The sequence below is a fragment of the Micropterus salmoides genome, unplaced genomic scaffold (assembly GCF_014851395.1).
Source record: "Micropterus salmoides isolate LMB-PRFRI ecotype aquatic unplaced genomic scaffold, ASM1485139v1 Ms_hic_scaffold_7, whole genome shotgun sequence".
Classification (NCBI taxonomy): Eukaryota; Metazoa; Chordata; class Actinopteri; order Centrarchiformes; family Centrarchidae; genus Micropterus; species Micropterus salmoides.
The window spans coordinates 29336150-29358987 of NW_024044459.1; the positions used below are offsets into that span (position 1 = coordinate 29336150).

Genomic DNA, 22838 nt, shown 5'->3' on the forward strand with positions numbered 1-22838 from the left:
TGTGGGTTAAGGTCTCCAAAAATCATGATGGCATATGCCAAACAAAGGAATACTGCTAGCAAGAGGAACAGCGGAGAAACTAGTGTTAAGAGAGGCAAGTCTGTCTGACGAAGCTGAATTGATTCTCAAGTGGTTGGTTCCAGATATAAAACTCAGTGAAAACTGATCTTGGAAGATGTAGTCTGGCTGTGAGAGCCTGGTTCTCCTTATTGCAGCTTTGGGAGAGCACTGAGTGAGCTCAGCTTCAGTTAACATTCAAAGAAATGTTTTCGAAATTATGCTGTTGTTGTATTTTGGAAATGGAATTTAATACAAGTTTAGAGACAGCTACATAAGTAATAATCAGATAAAGGTGAGTCACATAACACGGCCGTGAGTAATTTCTGTTTCTGTTATTTTCCATGATGGCTCACCCAAATGATGACACAATGGGTGAAACTAGTTTCCTGAGCCAACAGCAACAATGTCTTTAGACATCAGTAGTCAGTTTGGATTCAAGGGTAAATTCAAAACTTCAATTAAGATAACGCCAGGACAATTGGTACCTGATACAACCTAAAGCAGCACTGAGCCAGCAAATCAAAGGAAATCTTGATCCCTGTCACTATGAAACCTGTTTAAAAAAATAAAACAAAAATCTTATATTTTTTACAAGATTGATCCTGCTGTTTGACCATGTTGAGTTTTGTGATTGAGCTGTCATCAAAAGGATCTTCCCCACACATGGGTAGCGTTCACTGGTTGCACAACGAGCCCCTGCATCACACCCTCTCTTTTCCATCTCATTAGTCTACACACCTTTCTTTTGACGCAGCTGCTGCCTCACCCTGCCTGTCAGCAGCAACTGTCCATCATATAGCTTAGATTTCAGGCTATTAGTGCGACATCAATGACAACCCACAGCCAGGCACATTGGCAAGGCAGTGTTTTCTGTCTCATGTATTCCCATAGCACTCTGATGCTCGGCAGCAACTTATTAAGGCAAAGCCAAGGTTTTGAAATGGGGATAAAAGATTGTGTTTTAACTAAGAAAGAATATGTCTCTGTTTCTTTACCCAAAAATAGAGTCAGTGTGTTTTTGTCTTACAAGAGTGAAGAAAAGTTTGTATTTCATTCTGAAAATTAGGTGCAGCTACTGTAGTTACTCTAAACCCTATGACATGTTTTGTTTCCTGATTGATTTGTAGCACTGGTCTCAAGTTTTCTTTTAAAAGCAAGTCATTGTCCTGGCTGTGCCCTTTTGAGCCCCGATGTATTAGGGTATCTGCCTTATACTGTGAAATAGCCCTACTATTTTTCTGATATACAATATAGCGAGTGCATCTGTTTTTGATTGCCAGCCGGGGTCATTCGGTAAAGCCACACTAAGAAGAGGGGACAGCCACTTCTGTTTAGTGATATCCGCCTACAATGGGAACCAGATGTGTTTAGTGATGACATGAAGTTAATGTACGTGGCCTCAACAGCACAATCCGGAGAAGCAGGAATTAACAGCTTCAGATTGTCTTTATGAGGGATCTGAAAGAGGCACTTGTTCACCCGTACCAACCTCTAGTCACCCATCATGCAACTGATGAAAATCTAAAAATTCCTCCTTTGTAGATAGAACCTTTCCAGTTGCTTATGCTTACCTGACATTTCTTTTTGTGTGATTTCAGGATTCCCTTCAAGACTGGACAACCAAAGAAGCAGATTGTCTCTAAAACTGTAAGTCCCTCACTGGAACAAAAGTTGACTTGCTCAAAAAGGTTTAATGCCTAAAATTCAACCAAGTTTATGTAAATGAATAAATCAAAACTTGCTGTAGGGCAGTATTTATAAAATAAAAAAAATAACGTTTTGCAAAGGTTTAGATGTAGTTATTCAGCTTCACAAATGGCATATACAACATGAATAGTAGTCTAAATAATGTCATCAGAGTGCCAATTTGTCTGGCCATGCAAGGGGGCAGAGGTGGTTACCTTGAAGTGACAGTGAGTGGGCGTTGTCCTTGCTGGAGAAAACCACTTCCAGCGTAATGGGTCTGTGGCCCGGCAGTCACTGTCAGACTGGGTTTCCAGCTTCCTGTGCCATCCTAGGCAAAAACCAGGGAGTGGGTTAGAGGCAGCCTGGTTCGATGATCCGCTAGAGACAAAGTGTCAACTGCCTTCCTCGTTGTTTTGGCCACTGTGTTTAAATCCAGGAGCCCACAGAACCACACGACAGGAACCCATGCTGCCTCTGTAACCTGCTTGGCATGCTTTAGAGACATAGTTGGACAAACTGTTTAAGCCCTTGCTGACCCTGGGAAGTTGATGTACTCAAGTATTTTACCTGCAATTTGAACTACTGAAACCCAGTGGAGTTATAGTTCTATAGCTGAGGTCTGTGTCCCTGAAAAAGTACCTGTTCCTAAGAAAGTGGACGGCCCAGGAACTGCTGTTGTAAAGGTAAAAGAGTAAACCATTGAACCACGGTTGAGTGGTCACGTGAGCCTTGAGACTGCAACAACTTATGAACATCATTCATTCAGAATACAAACAAGCACTGGTTGTTGTTAGTATGCATTATATCCCTAACCATGTGGCTACTTTTTAATTTGCCATCTGTATAATTTGCCTCAACTCCTTCAGTTGATGTGGAACTGTAAACAAATGTATTCCTGACATAGTTCTTGGAAAGTGTATTACCTTAGAAGCGCTGTATGATTATTGTGTTTGACTACACAGATGTTTACATTGTAACTGTACCTTGTGTGTATGTATATTCTCCGCTGCACTGCCTGTACGTATGGCCTCTGCAATTCAGCAAATGTGCAATATCCTGTAGAGAAATACGTTATTGTACTGTTTTATCTATTGTTTTCACAGGTTTAGTAATTTACACACTTTATATTATTACTTTTGTATATTTAGAAACTTATGTTTTTAGCTCAAACTTTTATATTTTTAATTTTGTTGTCATGTTTATTTTATATGTGGGAATCCACCGTCCATCGCACTCAATAAAGAAATCTTAATCTGGATCTGAATACCTTGTGATTATTATTAATAAGCTGTGATTAAACAATTAAAATGAACACACATGTTAAATAATGGAAACACAGAATTTGACATGAAATGTGTTTTTGTTTTGTTTTTAGGTTGAAAGAGACTTTGAGCGAGAGTATGACAAGCTCCAAAAGTAAGTTTGCATTCTCAACCAAAGTCTACATTATGGTAGACTTCCAAAGAAGTTTTCTGTATGTGGTATTCATATCTCTTTGGAGAGTTTGTGTGATTTGTGTTTGTGTGTCTTTTGGTGCCTTCAGTTTGGTGAAAGGTGATTTCTCCCACAGCATATCTGTGCCCACATAATGCATTTTATTTTTAGTAGTCTGATTATCTGGGTCAAAAAAGCGCTAATCATAAACATTTAATTTTAAATGTATTTAGAAATAAAATGTGATTGTAAAGACCCAATAGTCTGTGTGGAATGTATGAAGCAATTCCCCCTTGTATTCCTTTGTTAATTATGGTTATTATGACAAGATAATAAGTAATAATGATAAGAACTAAAGCTGTACTACTAATATAAGTGATTGTATTAATTATTGTAAAATCTGTTATCATGCATTTCCTAGTCAGGGAAGTATGAAGCCAGAAATATCACACTGTGAAAAGATGTTGTGAACCTGGAAACATTGGGAGGTCTTCTCATAAATGAATGCATTATAATCCAAACTTTTAAAAAAATGTTTGTTATACAATTAACAATTTTTTTTTTTTCACGTGTTTACAAAGCACTCTGAGAAACTCACACTTTACATGCTCCTCATTGTACATACATTGTCTTTGTCCCACACAATTTGCCAGTCCCTGCTGTGTTTGGTCACTTGTTTTTCTCAACAGTGAACTGTGAAAGGACCCACGTTTGTGCTATGGTGGAAAGAGAGCTTACATTAGATATTCCTTTTAATTTCTGATAAACCTGCATTTAAGATAGAAGTTATAAACTTATGAACCTTTCTGTAAATGCTTTCATGAAAATATATTTAAAAAATAATATGATTTAATTTGTGGATGGAGACATGCTCAAGGTTTTTTACAAGTAACTTAAAGCCTAAACTAAAAAGTAAATTTATAAACTATTGACGGCCATTATTTAACCTGTCTACCTCGAATTGAGTGACAAGATAATCAGTGTTTTTATGAAACAAAAGAGAAAGGGGTTCAGCACACTGTAGCACCCAAGAACTGACAACTCGGTACAGCCGGGCCTTTTCTTACTGTGAGGCCAAAGTTATAGAAACTCCCTGAGGGCCCCACAGAATGAGTGGGAGCACCATTTTCCTCTCAGGTTTTGTTGAGTAGGAGGGCCCATTATCAGGAAGGTGTGGTGCCAATAGACCTTATAGATGAGTCAGAGTTGCAGGCATGTACAGACATTTAGATTCTCCACCCTAGAGATCCATATCAACACATCATGTTGCATCTGTGGCCTAAATACTGTATCCTTGGTAGGCTTCATGATGATTCCTGTTTTTAAATTCTGTCCGCCTGAAAAAAGCTAACTTCACTTGTGATTTGTGGGATTAATAATATTGAATCTAAAATGAGTATAACTGCCATGTGCGCACATAGCTAGGGACGGGGATCGAGACCCGGTTCCAAAAGGACCCGGTACAGCTACGCTCGTTACTGTAAGTACGTGCAATAAAACCTTCGCAAGTAAAAAGACAATACTTTATCAATGCACCTGCCTGTAAGGTAACGTTAAACATGTAGAAATGGTTAATTAAATCATCTCTGTCCTCAGTATCTCATCCTCTATGTTTTATACAAGCACAGCTAACGCTAGCTTGGCATTAGCCAAATGTTAAAAACAAGCTAAATAGAAAGCTGTCTGTCTGGAGAACAGACTGGTCTGTAGTCTTAAAAACTCTGATGCTCAGCTGCTGGCTGAGACAAAGCAGCCGCTCCTCCTTCTACCTGGTAACGTTACCTGCAGCCAGCGAGAGAGGAAGAGGGACTGATATTGTTGATGTTGTTCTTTCTAAACGTCACTCACTACTTGTGATGTCAGATAAAGTTATTGAGTTACTTTGCTGTTGTAAACATTAATGTTGCTGCTCTAGAAACAACATTTAGCTGTATTTAAAATATTAAATTAAAAACATCCAGGCCGATAATATGTACACTTCAATATATGTTTATTTATCACAAGTGATATGTCATCTCAATATATAAGGTTATGGTACATTGAATATTTTCCCCATACCGTGCAGGCCTACCTCATGCCTGCATGTTGGGTCTGGTCTGGTCTTACCAAATAACCATCAATAAATAATAGTAAACTATCGATAGTGGTATCGATAAAGAATCAGATCTTTAAGCAGTCTCAATAAGGGTATCAATAAAAATGAACAATCCCCATCCCTACACATAGCTAAACTAGAGCCTGACTGATACAAGAGGCCAATATTGATGTCAATATTTGAGTCGCATATCAGCTGATTTTTTAATTTTCACTTTTTACACAAACATTACATACATAAACATTCATAAGGAACCATTACATTTGTTAATTACTAGTGCAGTGCCCGTTCACAGGGGCTGATGTGATGCCTCCCTCTGCTTTTTGTTCAAAATGTGCGCCTCACATTGGTTTCACCTACAGCAGCGGTCGACAATAGATGGCCAAATAAATAAATACATAAATAACGAAATAAATGCCCTGATTGTGGCTGGTGCTGAAATAGATCTTAGTCATGACAGCAACAGTTATAAACATAATCACTTCCTCTTAAGTGATTGTGCCTACAAAATAAAAGCGTGATATAGTTTTTTGCAGCAATGCTTTATGTCAAGTTGAATTGAGAGCTTTTAATTTGAAAAATTCTGAAAGACATTCAAAAGAGTCTGTGGCGTGCCTAACACACCTCTGGGGGAAGGAAAAAAACCTCAGGAAATATGAGATTGGATTCCCCTGAATGAGAAGCGCAGGTATTCCCTCTAACTGGGGATTCCGGGGAAATGAAAATAAGGATCCATAGTTTGATGGATGTGGATCAATCGCCGGGACGCACACACTGTAGCACATGCTTGATTGAAAGACCTGTGCACTACTGACTGAGCTAACCAGACACTAATACTTTTATGGCAACCCCTGACCTACAGCATGAATAACATGTAAACAACATGTCAGTTGCGGAGTTACTGCTAGATCTTCAGCACTTCTCTTCGTATCAGCATATTCATACGTACAGCATATACCGTCCCTGCTACTAAGCACCGGCAGCGCTGTTTTCCAGTATATTTATTAATTCTGAATGTGTTGCATGTTCGAATTGCACCAAACATGACACTGGCCTCCCTTGGGTCCGCAGCAACACACCTGCCACGTTTGAAGTCGATTGGATGAACGGTTCCTGACATAATTGAAATACAAACAGACAGACCGACACAAAGAGATTCCTGTCTCTATTGGAGAGATGACTAAAATACGTAATGAGCTGGACATTGTAAGTTTGAAAAATAAACTTGTCAGTCGATCTTTTGGCCCCCGTTAAATACCTGTCAAGCTCTAATGTAGACACACACACAAAACAAAAACATGCAATGCAGCTTGAGGCTAACTGTCTTAAAACATTGTTTTATGTACCTTTTTGGAGCTATCCAACCAACCTTTCAAGATGAACATGTTGTAATGTAAGAGTGGTGTGAGAATTATTTTTTTTTTGCCATGAATTATTCTGCTTGGTCCTAGGCATGAGTCATGATTTTCGTCGTTAAATTATCAAAAAATAAAAATAGTTTATATGACTATTGTTATCTTCTCTTAAAAAAATATTATCCTTTTTTTCCCCCAGTGCCTGGTAGTATCGTGTAAAATGTTGGTGGTCTGCAACTAACTAACACATTCTTTTGAGAGTGAAGCACTGTCTATGTCTCTCTCTTAATGTCTAATGTACTGAAACCAGACCACTCCAGTTGGTAAATAAAGCAGTAATTTACATGGAAGTACAGTGCCCGACATGGTTATAAAGGGACTCTGGTGTGAATGGTCAGATGTGTGCCTGTTCCTTCTCTAGTGTCGTACAAAGGGTTTGTGTGTGAAAGTCATATGAAATGCAGTAGTATCTTTCCAGTTTTCAGTAGGCGATGTGGCTAGGTGATTGTGGCTGCACAGGCCCAACATTGGGGCACTGGAACAAGGAGCAGCAGCTGTTCCACGAGGCTGCTCCATTAGCACCTTTTTGGAGAGAGACTCCAGGCTCACCTGGCGCTCATCCAGAATGGCTGTCTCACTGTCAGTGCTGACAGTGTAGGGAAGATGCAAGAGTATTGTGCAACACATTTTAAAGTAGGGGGTACTATCTGGAACATGAGTCTCACATGCACAAACAAGCACCACAAGAACACATCTCAGAGCATGCTTGTTTGTTTACATGGTGAGACTCCTTCACCCTCTATCCCGCAGCCCAAGCTCCATGACTAGCAGGGTTTAACTGTTATACTGTTATTTTCCTCGTCTCTTATTTGTCTCCTTTCATTACTTTCCAGTGTTAACTGTCAGACAATTTACAAGACTGCTTTAGTTTTACATGATGCCCTCCATTGACTCCACTGGCATTCAAAACAAAGTCTGGTTATGTCGCGTGAATTTAACTGTGTCTACTTGCTGCCATCAGAAAGACAGAACGGATAAAGCTGATCACACCAGTATTTCCAGATGTTTCTAACAATGTCAGTAGCAATTTGCTAGTTGCAGGTGTGACTCAAAACAGAAATGCAATTTGTGATGATTGTGAAGATTGTCTGATCTTTCACAACCTGAACATGAACAATACATTTATTTTCCTGGTCTACATGTGTGTTGGGCAACCAACGTTATGGAAACTGGAAGAACCCTTCTAATTATCAGATACTGACTAAATCCTGCCTGAAGTTAATAATACTGACTTTGAAGTGAGTAGCATCGTCTACAATTAGAAGTATCTATTTCTAAATATATATTTTGATTGCTTTAGAGGAAGGCTGATTTGGCTTATGAAACCCAGTTACATCTAATTGGTGAGAGAAATGCAAGAAGTTGCTGTGGAGATTGCTCTGACAGAATGTCTTTTTTCCCGGTGGTGTGAAGAATAAGGGATGAAGTTACATCATTTACTGCTAATGACATTTTTGGAACAACCTCCATCTGGTCTGTGGCGATTGAGTGTGAAATCCTAAAAAATGTCAAGACAAACAAAAGCGTGTAGAGGACACGTTATGATAGAAAATAATAAATATTTTAGTTACCCTTACAACCTACTTCTTCCTTTCTAGCCCTGTTAGGGCATCAAATGAGTAAATAACTGAAATTGCTGTCACAATTTAAATAATTCAAATTATTAAATAATTCAAGTGCAATCTGACATGGGTTGATACTACAAAATATTTTTTTTGCTGCTGCTGTTGTTGACACTTGCCCAGGACCCCAAAATGCCTGTGTTATGATTGTACTGTGTTATTCAGAAGTTTAGAAATGTCTGTATTTAACTAAGATGTTATTTGGCTTCAAATCTCATGGGATTATACTGCACGAACTGTTTGGTTCATTTTATGATAACACAGTATGTTGTCCTTTTTTGGAGTTGAACATTTCCTTTACTGTCCTGTCACTGTTTTATGAAGTGGAGCTGTGTGAGCAAACTCACTATGTGTTCTGTGGTCATTAAACTCTTCACTGATAAATGAATGCTAATGATAAATAATAATAATTTCAAGGAACACCTATTCCTTAGGTGTAACAGTTTAAGCAGCCAGTGTTGAGGGAGCAGAGAACCAGGCACATTCATGTTTGGTTAATGCACTTGTGGGAATGCTAGAGTAACCCACTGTTTGTTTCCCAGCTGCTGAACAATAATAAAAAAAACTTCAAGAACCCTGTATTTGGAGGCAACTGACTGCCATTTTTGGTTTGCATAGCCATGTGTGTGTTACCACTGTCTTTAAATCTTGTGGCCAGTGGCCATAGTGCCCCCACCAGAAATCCTGTGGGATTACACAGCTATTGTCTTCCTAGTAAATGTAATCCCTCAAAGCAAAGATGGAAATGAAACCCCACCACGTTCCCTTTTTCATCAAACCAGGAGAAGTGATATGACAGCAGTCTCAGGGGAGATTCTAAACCCCTCGTTTGCTTTAATTGATATAATGAATAGTGTGTTTTCAGCCTCCATAGTCTGGTAATTGCCATTTTTAACACCCATCAATAGAATATGTGCAGTGGAATGATTGAAGACATTAATGCTTTTGAGCACAAATGTAGTTGACAGTAACAAAAGGATTTCCTGTATTATTAATTAGCTAACGGATGTTATAATAACATTTTATGTGGAATCAATGAAATGTGTAATTCCTTCTTGAACCATGTTTATATATATATATATATATATATATATATATATATATATATATATAATGCATATGCAAATTTCCTTTTCTAGGTTTTTGGTTTAGATCTTTTCTTTCGCCATGTCAACACGTCTTGAGTGGATAGAATAGATTTTGAATTGTATATAGAGTAATTATGATATGGGGGTGAAGACGGTGTACTTATTTTTTAATCACATTTGTCACTTTTTCCCCTTTCTGTTTCTCACTAATTCTGTTTGTTATACATTTCAGCCCATATTTCCCATTGTTTTCAGTGTTACTGATGCTCTACAGTATTACTAGACCAGAAGCTGGCTGATAATCATTCCTCTTCTTGTCTTACAGACTGGAGGATCAGACGAAGAAGCTTCACAAGGACATGAAGAAAAGCACCGAGGCTGATTTAGGTGTGTGCTGCCACCAAACCTGTGTGTTACCGCCGGGTGTGCCATTGATCTCCACTTGTTCACCAACGTACTTGATTGTTACTTGGCAGGTTTTTCAGGGCTAGAAAGACATTTGGTTTGGGCCTTCGCCTTAATCTTTTAGTGTGTTTGTTTTGGTAAATTCAATGTTCAGTTAGGGCTCGATTTGTCTACCATCTCTGCCTTCATTTAGTCGTGCATTTGTCAGCCACAGAAACCGTGTTTACTCTACTTTTTTATTTGCTTATTTGTTGGTTTTGGAGTTGTGTATTTGGGAAGCGTCAGTAGACATGGCCTGTGGTAAGTAGTCAGTTGTGGGGGTGGAGGAGCGGGGACGGATGGAGGAGTGAGAGGCTTCTTCATTTCCTCTCCTTTGTGCTTTGGAATATGGATGTCTGCATCATCAAAGTGTCATAGCTGTCAGGCCCTCATTATCGTTAATGGATTCCATCTGTTGCACAGGTCCCGTCTCCACCAACTGCTAACCAAACAAAGAACTGGACGTACTCTGCATGTCAGCAATGCATTTAATACACTGCTTTCTATATCGACCATCATTTATCAAGTCAAGGGTGGTGATATGCAGAGCTCTATTGAACTCACTGCCAATTAGCTGGTGAGGGCCGATAATATCTTTTAAGGGCTACTCTGGTTCACAATTTCAATTAGACTAAGTAACAGAAGGCGAAGAAAGTGGCAGGGATAAATGTGCTTTTCAAACTGAGAAATTGCTCATCTCCCTTCAGCCCCAGGTGATTACAAGAGACTTCAGCTTCACTTGTTTGCACACTACTAATACATATAAATAAAACACTACCCTCAGGTCACCTTTTTTATTTTCATGACCCTGAAATCAGCATGTCTCTGTTATACTAGGTGATGTCAAATCACACAGCTTGTTACTTATGAATGTGAAATAGAGAGAGATGCAGAAACGCCACACCCCAATAAAGGATTAGTTGAAAATTGGTCCATGAAGCCATTTTTTTACTACAGCCTCTCCTGTCAGCTTGTGTCACCTCAGTGAAGCTCATTCATTTTGACTATGAAGTTTTAATCTGATATGTGCTCTGTGTCTAAACAAAGTGGCATGAGTGCAGATTAACAGTAATTGGTGCTGTCAGTGTAGAAACATTGCAAAGATTCTTGGTGCTCTGGTGAATATTCAACACGGCAGCTAGCTTCACCAACCCCCATAGATTTTTACAATGGGGGCAGCACTGTGCAGTTCTACTTTTGCTCTTTAGTTCTTTCCCGAAAGCTCACATTTGAAGAGCCTACCACATACCAGCACATACCAGCACATACCAGCGCATACCGAAACTGATGACACGGTTTAAGCCTTGGTCTAATCCACAAAAAAATCTCCCTCTTGGTTGAAGAATAATGTGAAAATCTGGTGTTGATTTTAATACTAGAAGAGTGTGTAGATGAGGTAAGTAACCCTTTATATGGCCGTATGATTGTCTTTTCACAAAGTTAGTTGTGTGTGTTTTAACAGTGTCCTCTGCTTTGTTTGTGTGTGTCTTGTCAGCCATGTCCAAAGCAGCAGTGAAGATCTCTGCAGACCTGCTGAGTAACCCGCTGTGTGAGCAGGACCAGGCCTTCCTGGATTCCATGACTGCTTTAGATACAGCCATGAGAAGGATGGACTCCTTCAACCAGGAGAAGGTCAGGCTCAACCCCACAGTCTTTCAGATTTAAATTTTTTTGTGTGTTATCTCACTCTTTTGCTGTCTTTCTGTGCTTTGTTTTCTTGGCACTTGCCATTGGCACTGATATCATTCGATTGGTACCAGGGGAAATGTCTTTCCTCAGACATACAAAGTAGGAAACAAGATGAGTTTTTGTTGAAAATGCATGTTTTCATATTTGTCAATATTGCGCAGCCTGTGGACTAAAAACTATCCATATGTCTTTCCTTCTGCTGTTTTTGAAAAGCATCTGTGGCATCATCCTCTATAAGCTCATGCTACTGGTTATCAGCTGTGAAAATTGATGCATTTGTGACTCACTGGTGTCTAAAATAACTCATACAATGGGAAGGCTTTTTCTCAACAGGAATATATGCCCTACCTTGAAATTCATAGAAATAACGTGCTGCTTGGGTAGTGAACAACAAGTCTGTTTACTTATTTACTTTACTTACTTATTGACACAAACATCTGACTTCATTTCACTTTTTTTCACATTGATGGTTCACCCCACCCAATATAGTGTTGAAAATTTACAATTAGTTGTTTTCTTCATTCATGTAGAAGAGCTACTGTAATCAGCTTGAATCACCAAAGACAGACAATCCAACAGGCAGACCCAAACTGCCAAAGCCATCCATAGAGCCACACCGCTAGTGTGGCAAAACTGTGGTCCATCACTTCTCTCACTTGCGTTGCAGCATTTGTTTTGTTTTTTACTGTATTGTAATATTTAGAGTACTTGTTGATTCAGAGTGTGTTTCTTGTAATGTTTGTGCTTTTCACTCGTCTTGTGTTTTGTCCTAAGGGGCAACCAACCATAAGACAGGCAGACATCTCTTCTCAGAACTCGAAGCAGCACAGCATACTCTTGCCTGGCTCTCTCACAGCTGTACTTTGTGAAGATCTCCTCTTTGGCTGTCAGGCCTTTTCAGATTATTTGCCGGGTGCACTTCAGGTTTTTGATTAGAAAAATCGCCACAGGTAGTTATAATGTGAATCATAGTGGCACTGCATGTGTGCATCCTCAAGGCGCTACACTGTGAAGGGTAGACTTTTAAAGAGGAAAAAAATACAGGCGAACACAGGAGATCACACTAAAGCATATACCGATTGACTTTTTTCCATCTGTGTTTTCTTGACTCATTGCCCTGCTGTTAGGTGTTCTGGGCTTTTTGCATTTGTTGCCATAAAAATATTCCCCTTTCTTTTCACATTTAGTTGTGTACCAGAATGATTTCATAACCTTTTACACAACAGTGATCTAACAAGGTGGAGAAAATGAATACCTTCCTAAAAAAAAGTCCTTTTTTTAAAATTTCATGGTAAAATAGTAGTGTAGTATCTGAGGAGTAGCACACCATCTGCATTTGTACATATTGGGTTGAGTTGAACCTCATAAACTGGACTCATTTTCCATTGAACCTTTTCCCCAAGATATATGTCCATGCTACAAACCAGATGCCTATAGAAATGTTATCTTATCGTTAAAACTATTTACATCAATTTTGAAATATGAATGAAACCTGTTTTTTTTTTTTTAATAAATCTCATCACAAAGACAGACACTAGATTTGTATTTTTGTTATATTGTCATGTCAACTTTTTTTCTACTTTGATAGAAAGTGTGAAACTTTAGTTTCTTTCCTTTCTTCTGTAGCTTTAACATACCAGTCTTTCAGACTGGCTTTGCTCACAGCTCATCAAATTTTACAGGAGCAATTTTGAGTGACTAGACAAAGTAGAATGTGGGTTGGACTGAGCGTGTGGGTTTGTGACCCGGGGTGCGTATGTTCCAGGACTTGGCTTGGTCGAGTGCCCAGGAGAGCACTGCTGCCAGTTAGACTGTTTTCGGTATAGAGTAACTTTCACATTCTTCAGATTTTATAGAATATCAAATAAGCTATTTCTTTAATTTTCACTTTCTTTGAATTTGGAACTTCAGAGAAATTTTCATTAGTGCTGCCACGCCCAAATGGCTGTCAATAGAGAAGTGATGTTGGGTACTCTAAATCCTTTCCACTTCATTTGAAGACCAACATTTGAAGACTCTCTGTCTCCCTGCTTACCTCTGACTTTCCTTCTAGCTAAAATTGTAACCTTTATCTCCGCCAAACCTGAGAGGTCAGGCCATTACTGGATCCTGCTTGAGCTTGCATAGCTCTCCTCAGTACCCACATCAACTCATTCACCTCTCATTTTAATGTGATTTTGTACTTTCACATTTTAAGCGGTCTCCAGTAGCAAAAGGCACAGCTTGTTTTTACAGTATATAGTTGTGATTTCATTTCATCATGCTGTGTAGTTTTCCTGTTTGGCTCTGTGACTGGGATGTGTTTAACAGTGATTCAGCTAGGCAGCACAGTTTTTCACTTGTGGAGGACAACAGTCACCAACTGTATTGACGTGGTTGTATTTTTTTAAACGCACTTTCATCCAGAGTGGGTTTTGACAGCTAGGTCACACCTGATTCTCTCTGCACTTCTTTCAGTCTTACTAAATAAAACCCCCTGCCCTAACACAATCTTCAGTTCCTGGTTTGGGCAGGGCTGTGTGGCTCCTTTTTTTTGTAGAGTGGCTAAAAATGAGCTAAAGGCAAAATAGTGATTGTGAACACTTTTTGGTCAGCCTGCTATGTGGAATATCACCTCAGGTTTGGTAGGTGTTTAAAATCCAGCACAGTGCTCTCGAACACTACTCGAGCTTCTCCCTTCAAGCTGACTGTTGATTCTGACGGCACCAGCAGTAGACCCTATTGCTCCAGCACAACAGACACAAAAGCATCCACCCTTTGCTCTTCTCTGTGTTGAGACGAGATGTTCCGCCGCAGGGCCCGCAAGTGAGAGAGCCAGCAGATAAAACGTGCAGCGATAATGAAGGCAGCAGTGGCCCAGGTCTGTGTGTTTATTTCTGGGGCTGAGGAGGGCGCACAGCCCCGCCGGCACACTGCTGCCGAAGCTGAGCCCCAGTGTAGATGGCGGCAGCGCAGTAGAGGATGCTCCGTTTGGAGGGATATTGATTTCCTCTGCGATCTGTGTGTATTTTTGGGAGGCCTGTGTGCCAGGATGGCCTCTGCCCCGTGACTCACTGATGGAGACTACTGCTTGAGCGCTGGCCTCAGGCTCTGCTGGGCCTCCAAGGAATAGCTCTGCCCCCCCTCTCTGTGGGAAGGGGCAGAGGGTAGAGGGCACCAGCATGCTTAAGCAAATCTGCCGCTGTTGTTCTCCCTCCTCGCTGCATGCTCTCACCTTAGAAGCAGCAGCGCAGCTCAAGTCGGGGGGGAGTGGGGGGATGTGGGGTGGTGTGAATATGTAAAACAAAGAAAATGTGAATTCCCATGTACTTATTTGTTATTGGTTCTCTGTTTTCCCTCAAACCACAATCAACCATTTTGTACTTGGAAATCTGCCGGTGTGAAGCAGCGGGTGTTGCTGTATGTTCTCATAGCTGGTCAGGGCATTTTTACAAGGCACAGCTGCGATCTGGCTTCCTTGTTGTTGTGTGATTGACTGTCCTTCCAATAGCGAGTGAACATATGATTAGTGGAGCTGCTCGCTGTTCTCATGCTGCTGTCACTTCACATCTCGCTGCTTTAAATTCCACTTCTCTGCTCTTAGCATCTACTCTTCACTTGACTCGCTTGCCTGGTTAACTTACCGTTCTGTCGTGCTCGAAGATCTAGTAGTAACAGTCATATCAAATCTGCAATGTAAATGACGCTGGAAACTTTATTAATTGTGCACCAACTTCTGTCGATGAGACTTAGTGCCGGGGCTGGAGGCCTTGAGATGAGATGTTCATTTACTTCCATTTAACACCCCCCCTTCCCCTCCTTCCCTCCCCTGTCGTTTCTGGCAACCAGAAGGAGAATGCAGGAAAATATAAACTGTTATTGTTAAAATGTTTGTTTGCAAAAGAACTTTCATCTTGTAAGGCAGCCCACCCTCCACAGGATTTGAAATCAGTTGGGCTTTGCTTTCATGTCCGTCCCCTGACAGTTCCATCCTTTTGTATCTCAAGCTCAATGAATATTCAGGGGTTTCTCCTCGGGGCTTGTGTACAATAAAAGAGTCAACGTCACGAAAGTTTCTTTGCAAGCCCCCATCCTCTCCTTTTTTCTTGCTCTGTTTAAAATATATACACAATTGTTGATGTTTGTGCGCTGGCATTATTTAGCAGCTAATGAGTGAGCGATGTTGAAGCTATTTTGTTCCCACTTCAGTTTTGATGTAACTCAATTTGACAACAAATAACAATTTGTGATGTCACATCCCTTGATATAGTGGCGCTTATTGCTTATGTTAACAGTTGTTTTCTTTTTATCACAGGTCAACCAGATGCAGAAGACCGTCATCGATCCTCTGAAAAAGTAAGTGTCTATCTTGATTTCTTGTACTTCTGCTTTTATTTTTATTTTCTTGTTACCGCTCTATTGTAAGGGTTAGCTTTATATGTCTCGCTCTACTAGACCAGGGTCAAATAGTTGTTGACGATAAGTTTAGGGTTTGTTTTGACTTGCAGAGTGGTGGAGTTTTTCACACAAACATTGAATTTAAATGCATTGCAAACTCTCATGAAAGTACTGTAACGGCAATTTAGTTCAGTTTTTGTGGATTATGTGGTAAATCCATAATGACACTCAGGGCAGATTACGCCCCGTGCCCCATAACATTTTTATTATTTGACCCAGCTCTGCTCTTCACAGTGGTAGTGCAGGGCCACAGGAAGGACTGCAGTGTGGTAATACAGATTGTAAAAATGAACTTGGGGAGTGAGTGGTGCTGCTGTGGTGGTAGTGTGTCTGGAAGAAAGTTTATTTGGTTCCTATTCCTAATGCTTGCGCCCATTTGAGAAGGCTGTGAGTGCTATTCCATTCCTTAAGCCTCACTTTTTCAAACATGCGCGGGCGCACACACACACACACATACACACTCACACTGTGCACATGCAAAGCAGACATACTGAAGGGAGTGGTTGGACTATCCCACTCGTCTTCCGGAGCGCTTGTTAAGGTTTTGCTTCCTCCTCTTGGCTCCTCCCAGGAGAGTAGACATATGCTGTGTAAGAGAGCATGTGTGTATGTTTCTATTGCAAGTTTATGTTAAACCCTATAAGCCAGTTAATTCTTTTATTTTATTTTTTTCTCAAAATAACCAAAGTGAAGAGATTCCTCCATAAAACATAAATGGGTTGGGTCAGAGTCTGTGTGTTTGTGAGTGTGTGTGTGCGTGTGTGTGTGTGCGTGTGCGCTAAGCCCTTTCTTCCTCAAATGCTCTGGTGGCGGAGCAATGACAAGATGGAATGGTTCTAATTTCCTCTTCCTGGTGGGCGGCAGGCGGACGTGTGGGCAGGCTCAGAATATGGCAAAGGTCCCAGCTTCCTGGGCCCAGAGCCGTGGATTGGTTGAGGAGGAGAACTGTCTCAGGACAGTGCACACTCTCACACAAACATACACACAAACTCCAACCCTACATTTGGAGGGGGCGCTGTCTTACAAAGTATGGTATTTTAGACCATAAAGTTAGGCATTTACATGATTCTGAAATAGAGCAGAGGAAGTAAGTTCGTAAATGAGTTTTTAAGCCAAGCTAAACTGACCTCTTCATTAACTTTTTCCCTCCTTTAAAACACAGCACTATTAGTTATTAGTTTATGAGTGTCCTCTATAGAAAACTGAGACACAAAAGCTACTATACTTTAAAGCTTCCATTAAGATTCCATTAGTCCATCACTAATGAATATTTTTCATTGTTTACTTAGTCTCAAAATATTCTATTGATGATCTTGTGTCATAAAGAGAATTAGAGAAGAGTTGAAAAGAAGAATGTTAATGTTAATGGAAGACCTTGACTGGGGGGGGTGCGTGTGTGTGCGTGCGTGTGTGTTATGTACGTGTGTTAGGTATGTGCTTGTGTCCATGTGTGATTGCTATTTAAAATTTTGGCATCCATCCTTCATACTTAGTGTGGCAAAACGTACAGTAAACAAACAAAAAAGGGAGCCCTCCACTCCCCCGACTTCTCTCTCTCTCAGGCCCTGACGTGAATTTTATCTACTCAGCGGGGTCACTAAGTGACATCACTGTGTTTGTGGGAGTGGAAGGGAGGGGAGGGGAGTGCGTGGGCATTGAGGCATTTGTGTTATCTCGGCCTACTAACCTAGCCCTTTCTGCTCCGTTGCTCTTGTGGGTGAAACAAAAGTCAAGCCTGTTTTGGAACCTCTGCCCTGGGTTTAACACTGACTGGACCAGCCTCATTCACCCCTCGCAATCAGAGTAAGACTCTGGAGCAGGCTGCGAGGCCTGGCTGACGGGACTATTTGGCCCTTAGCTGTGGGGTGAATGCATCTTTGTGGGCAAGGGTTGAATTTGTCTCATTTTGTTGTGGAATTTTTGTAATGGATGTTTGTTTTTTTTTTTATGCCCAGATAGCAATGTTTGCTATGTGTGAAGTCCTCTATCTTTTTTCTCCATTGTATCCGTTGTATCATGTATCCAGGCTGCATGAGTTGTCTTGAGTTTTGATCAACAAAGCACAAGGCAAGTCGCGGCAGATCAAACTCTCCTTCTGCTGAGACAAAGGAGGTTCTTCTGACATGTACGTCACACACACACGAGTTCCCATGGCCTACTGCCCTTATACCATTTATAAAACAGGTGGTATTTATTTTACATTAACAGCAGACATATTTTAACTAAACTTGCCACATGATGACACTCTCAAATCTTCATCTGAGACTGTGACACATTGGAGCTGGTAATTTGCACATAAACAATTACCTTTGCCATATTTTTGTGGTTTGCTGTGTGTTTTTTGCAGTAGTGAGTTTTTATGGTGGCGTCGCGATAGTCAAGAGGGACAGCCAGCCTCCTAGACCGAGGGTGTCTAGACCAGACTTGGGCTTGGCTGATGGGTCAGACTGGCCTGTCTGTGGATTGGCAGCTGCTCATAAACACACTCTCCGGCCCAGAAGCTATTTCCGTCCAGCCTGTTCACCACACCCTGACCTGTCACATGGACAGTGGCGTGCCCTTGGCCCCCCTGCGGCCCACAGCCAGCTCATTTAGGCAAGACCACAAATGCAGACCTAGCCGGCTGACCGGTAGTTGTCCAGCCAGGGCCAGGACATCGAGGGAAAGAACAAACTATCATTACAAAGTTTGTATATTCACCTTCAACCAGGTCCTCTGCTGCATATTCTCGCGTGGGAGCTTTTGACATGGCTGAATCACTAAAACCTCTGGACACATAGAGCCCTGAATGTAACCGTGAGACATCAACACCCCGCATGGAAATGACAGGAATGGGTTAACAACCAGTTGGCTTTGTTCTGCCTCTTCCTTCTCCTTCAGCGCCAGGAGAGTAACGGCCTTTAAGTCTCTCAGTGTGCTGAAACATAGTAGTTGCTTGCCGTGTTTTCCCACTTTGGAGCACAAACAGCAGGCCTTCATGGTGTGTCATGAGGAAATCGCACCGTGATGTCAGGTGAAGTGCGCTGCTAAGAATGTGATCAGCCAGAAAGCTGGTTTGCTGCTGTCATCCACCAATAGGATTGTGTTGGAGAGCAGTCATGCCTAGAGGGCAGTTACATAATCCCTTGGCTCTTCAAGTATGTGTACACTGGAACAGATAGTAGACTTGAGGATCGGCATCCACCCCTGCCATAAACTGGGCCAAAGTGGTATTTTATAAATAGCGGTAGAGCGTGGGCCGCCGCGGGGCTGGGCTCCGTGATGTCACTCAAACAAGACCACTCCTTGCTCAACTTCCTGTAGTAAACAATCCCTGCTTGTCTGAGCCTCAGTTCAGATCACTTTCTACTTCCTCCTCCTGCCCTCTGTCAAGGTGCACAGGCAGACACAGCTGCGATCTAGGATTTCACAATCAGTCCACAGGTTCTCAGTGGTTCCCTCGTCTGCTGCACAGAGCAGGGCAAGGGTTCGCATGGAGAGGAACGTAAATCATGAAGCCCACACATTTTGTGGCCAGCAACACTATGGACGGAGGAGCGCATAATAAAGAATTGTAGTTGTGTGCCTACACAGTTAATGAAATGCTTTAAATGAGTCATTCAAAAAGGCTGTATCTCTCTTCGTTACAATTGTTTTTATAACTGACTCACATATAGCCAGACACCTGTGTGAATAATCTTGTGGCTGGCTTTTTAAAAGCACTGTCACTGGTTTGTTAGAAAGGTTTAAAAAAAAAAAAAAAAAAGGTTTATTAATGCTCTTCTTGCTTAGTTTGATTTGCTTTTCATTTTCAGCACTGCTGCAGTTGTCTTATTTCCTTTATTGAAAATGGAGCATAACTACCTCGCTTTAAAGAAAAAATGTTGGGCCTTCAAAGCATACTGTATTTTAACGGTGCATACATTTGGTGATACTTTATTCTTTTTAGTTTAGATGTTATCTGTCATCCATTAACTTTCATTTTATTTATTTATTCTTTTACTAAATATTGGGTTGAATATTTCCTCTATATAGTATTCCTGCTTCCCATTAAAAGCCGCCACAAAACCAGTGCAACAAGTCCCAGGATGGAGCTCAGACTCCTGTTGCTAAGTTACAGATGAGTGTTTTCCTATTTTTAGTGCTGAAGACTAGGTTTCTCGTTGCAAGAATATATTTTCATTTGGAATATGATAATTGTCACAAAATGAATTGTTTCATGCCATTTTGAACTACAGTAATTAGATAATAGATTAGAGGAAGCTTAATGCAGAGCTGTCCTCTGGGGTTTGAGAGTACCTCTACAATAAGATGTTGAGCATAGGGATTTTATTAATTCCTAATGACTTTTAATAAGATAGGATGCAATGCATTCTGCATTGCATCCTATCTTACAAATTTCATAGAGCAAGGAAAGCTTCTTTAATGATTTCAGTAACTTTAGTTTCTCCCAGAAAATTCTTCAATCTTTTTTTGAGCACTCTGGTGTGCGTGTCTGGGTGTTTTTTGTTTGCATGTGTTTCACGCTTGTGTGCCTGTGTGTATTTTGTTTTGTGTTTAGTGCCATATTGGTTGTGTCAAGAGATGTCTAAAAGGTTGTCTGTGTGCTGGTTTGGTGCAGGTACAGTGGTGTCTTCCCCAGCCTTAACATGGCAGTGAAACGGCGGGAACAGGCACTGCAGGACTACAAACGGTTGCAGTCCAAAGTGGAGAAGTATGAAGAGAAAGAAAAAACCGGGCCCGTTATGGTCAAACTACATCAGGTACTGTGAGTTTAAATCTTGCAACGTGCACGTGCTGGTCCACTCCAATGCTCCCTCTATCAGCAGAGGAGCAGAGTTCACTTGCTCTTACATGTTGTGCGTGTTGTGAATAGAGTGCAATAAGTGGAAAAAGACACAAATGCTGACTGGATATGAACAAAAATAGTTGAGCACATGCATACTGTACATGTGCGCTCCTTCACCCACGCAAGCTACCAAGCTCTCAAGTAGTGCCTTTTCAAAAAGGCACTGCTGCACATCTACAGGCACGTAATTGAGAATTGTAGACACACACATACACACTATGAGGCCACTACAGAAGCGCACACATTCACAGATAGCGCTGCAGCGTTGCCTATGCTATTGCCTCTAACACATCCTCACATGGCGAGCCACCCACACACATTGAGAAAAGCACTGTCAGGGGAACAAAGCCTTGAAGAGGCCTCTACATCCCTGCCCTTTGAATCCCTGTGCACTTAAAGAAATGATCCTGACAAAACACTCGTATGCGATTTTAACTGGGTATGTGTAAAGTAAAGTAACTAATGATCATACCATAATGTGGCAGATAAACAATATGTTGTAGTTTGAATATAGCAACTCCCCCCATCCCCTTAATAAAAATTCTCACCCTCTCACATATATTCATTGTGCATTCCATAACTCCATGCCTACAGTAGACTACCCACTAATACATTCACACAGATCAGTGGTGCTGGAGTCCACTCACAGCCAAGTCTGCCCACATTACCCACTCCTCCTCACTGTGGTCGTGATTACAGCCTCTTTTTTTGTGCGCTGCTTCTCCGTGGGAATTAGGCAAAATATCTTTCTGAACAATAAGAAAAAGGACACTAAAGATGGCTCCAGTGCTGAAATGTACTTAAAATACTTTAAACTACCTTGTATCTCTTTGCAGCTATTTGTTTTTCTCATAATCTGTAACTCTTTGCACCAGTTCTTGTGGAAGAATGTGTAGAATTATGTTTAAATTATAACATGAGCTGACATGAGTTGAAGTCGGGGGACGTTATGCAAATGTGGAACTGATAGTGACTACTGGTGACCTTTCTTTTGCCCCTCCACACCCCAGGCCAAAGAAGAGCTCCGACCGGTCAAGGAAGACTTTGAGGCCAAGAACAAGCAGCTGCTGGACGAGATGCCCAAGTTCTACCACAGCCGCATCGACTACTTCCAGCCCAGCTTTGAGGCGCTCATCAGAGCGCAGGTTAGTGCCCCCACCCTGAAGATGCACGCACAGCGAGGCGCTTTCACATGCGCACACACCCCCACCCCACTGTGTGCTTGTTACGCCCTCTGAGCATTGGTTGAACAGTGGATAAAGCATCTGATGGAAGGGAGTGTATAATCCTGGCAGTCTGTCTCCCTCCACGCAGTCCTAATGTGATTAACCCCCAGTGACGGCCCACACTACTGTGTTTAGCCCAGGAAGGCCTCATCTGTCTGGCTCCACTGTAGGCAAGTCTTTCTCTAACCTGAAGCTTCTATTAAAGCAGCTGGGCGTCTCAAGTTAGCGCCACTATGTCCCCCTCCCCCCACCCCAGACCTGCCTGGCCATGTCATTTCCTCTTTGGGACAGTCACTGGCACAGTCCTAATTAGCAAACTAGATTATCCAAGGCCTAATGACAATTGTGGACTTGTATGATGTACTTTAAAGTTAAAATTAGCAAACCTAGCAATCAACTATAACCAGCATGAAATATTTCCACAAATCTGAGCTCAAGTCTATTCTCTTTAAAGTTTAAATCACATTTTTTACCTGGCTTTGCATGGTGCAAGAGCTCTTATTAGCCACACTGATGCTATTTTATTATGTCCACATTATCTTTATTCATGTAGCTCACACACATGAATGAGCATTTACCCATGTTTACACACACACACAGCCACACGTGGGTGGCTAGTGGACCTCATCCCCAGCCTTTCTGCATGTGCTCGGTTTCATCCTCCACTCCCTGCTCTCCCAGCCGCTGTTGCTGCTCAGCTCCCAGCGGCAGCAGGAAAAGGCACAAAGGCTGCTTTGTTGTGAGCCTTCAGCTTCACTACCACGAGTCCTGTTCAACGACTGTCAGTGGGACACTTGGCCTGACCTGTCCACCT

At 41.4% G+C, this 22838-nt stretch overlaps 1 protein-coding gene across 1 annotated transcript in view; it reads left to right on the forward strand.

Moving 5' to 3' along the window:
• The window catches only part of bin3 (bridging integrator 3), a 32294-nt gene that overhangs the window by 6492 nt on the left and 2964 nt on the right, over positions 1-22838 (forward strand). Inside the window, exons 2-8 of the mRNA XM_038702421.1 lie at positions 1659-1707; positions 3122-3162; positions 9726-9787; positions 11340-11476; positions 15828-15868; positions 20571-20712; positions 21809-21943. Coding sequence (XP_038558349.1) covers positions 1659-1707; positions 3122-3162; positions 9726-9787; positions 11340-11476; positions 15828-15868; positions 20571-20712; positions 21809-21943 — 607 coding nt within the window. The remainder of the gene's footprint in view (positions 1-1658; positions 1708-3121; positions 3163-9725; positions 9788-11339; positions 11477-15827; positions 15869-20570; positions 20713-21808; positions 21944-22838) is intronic.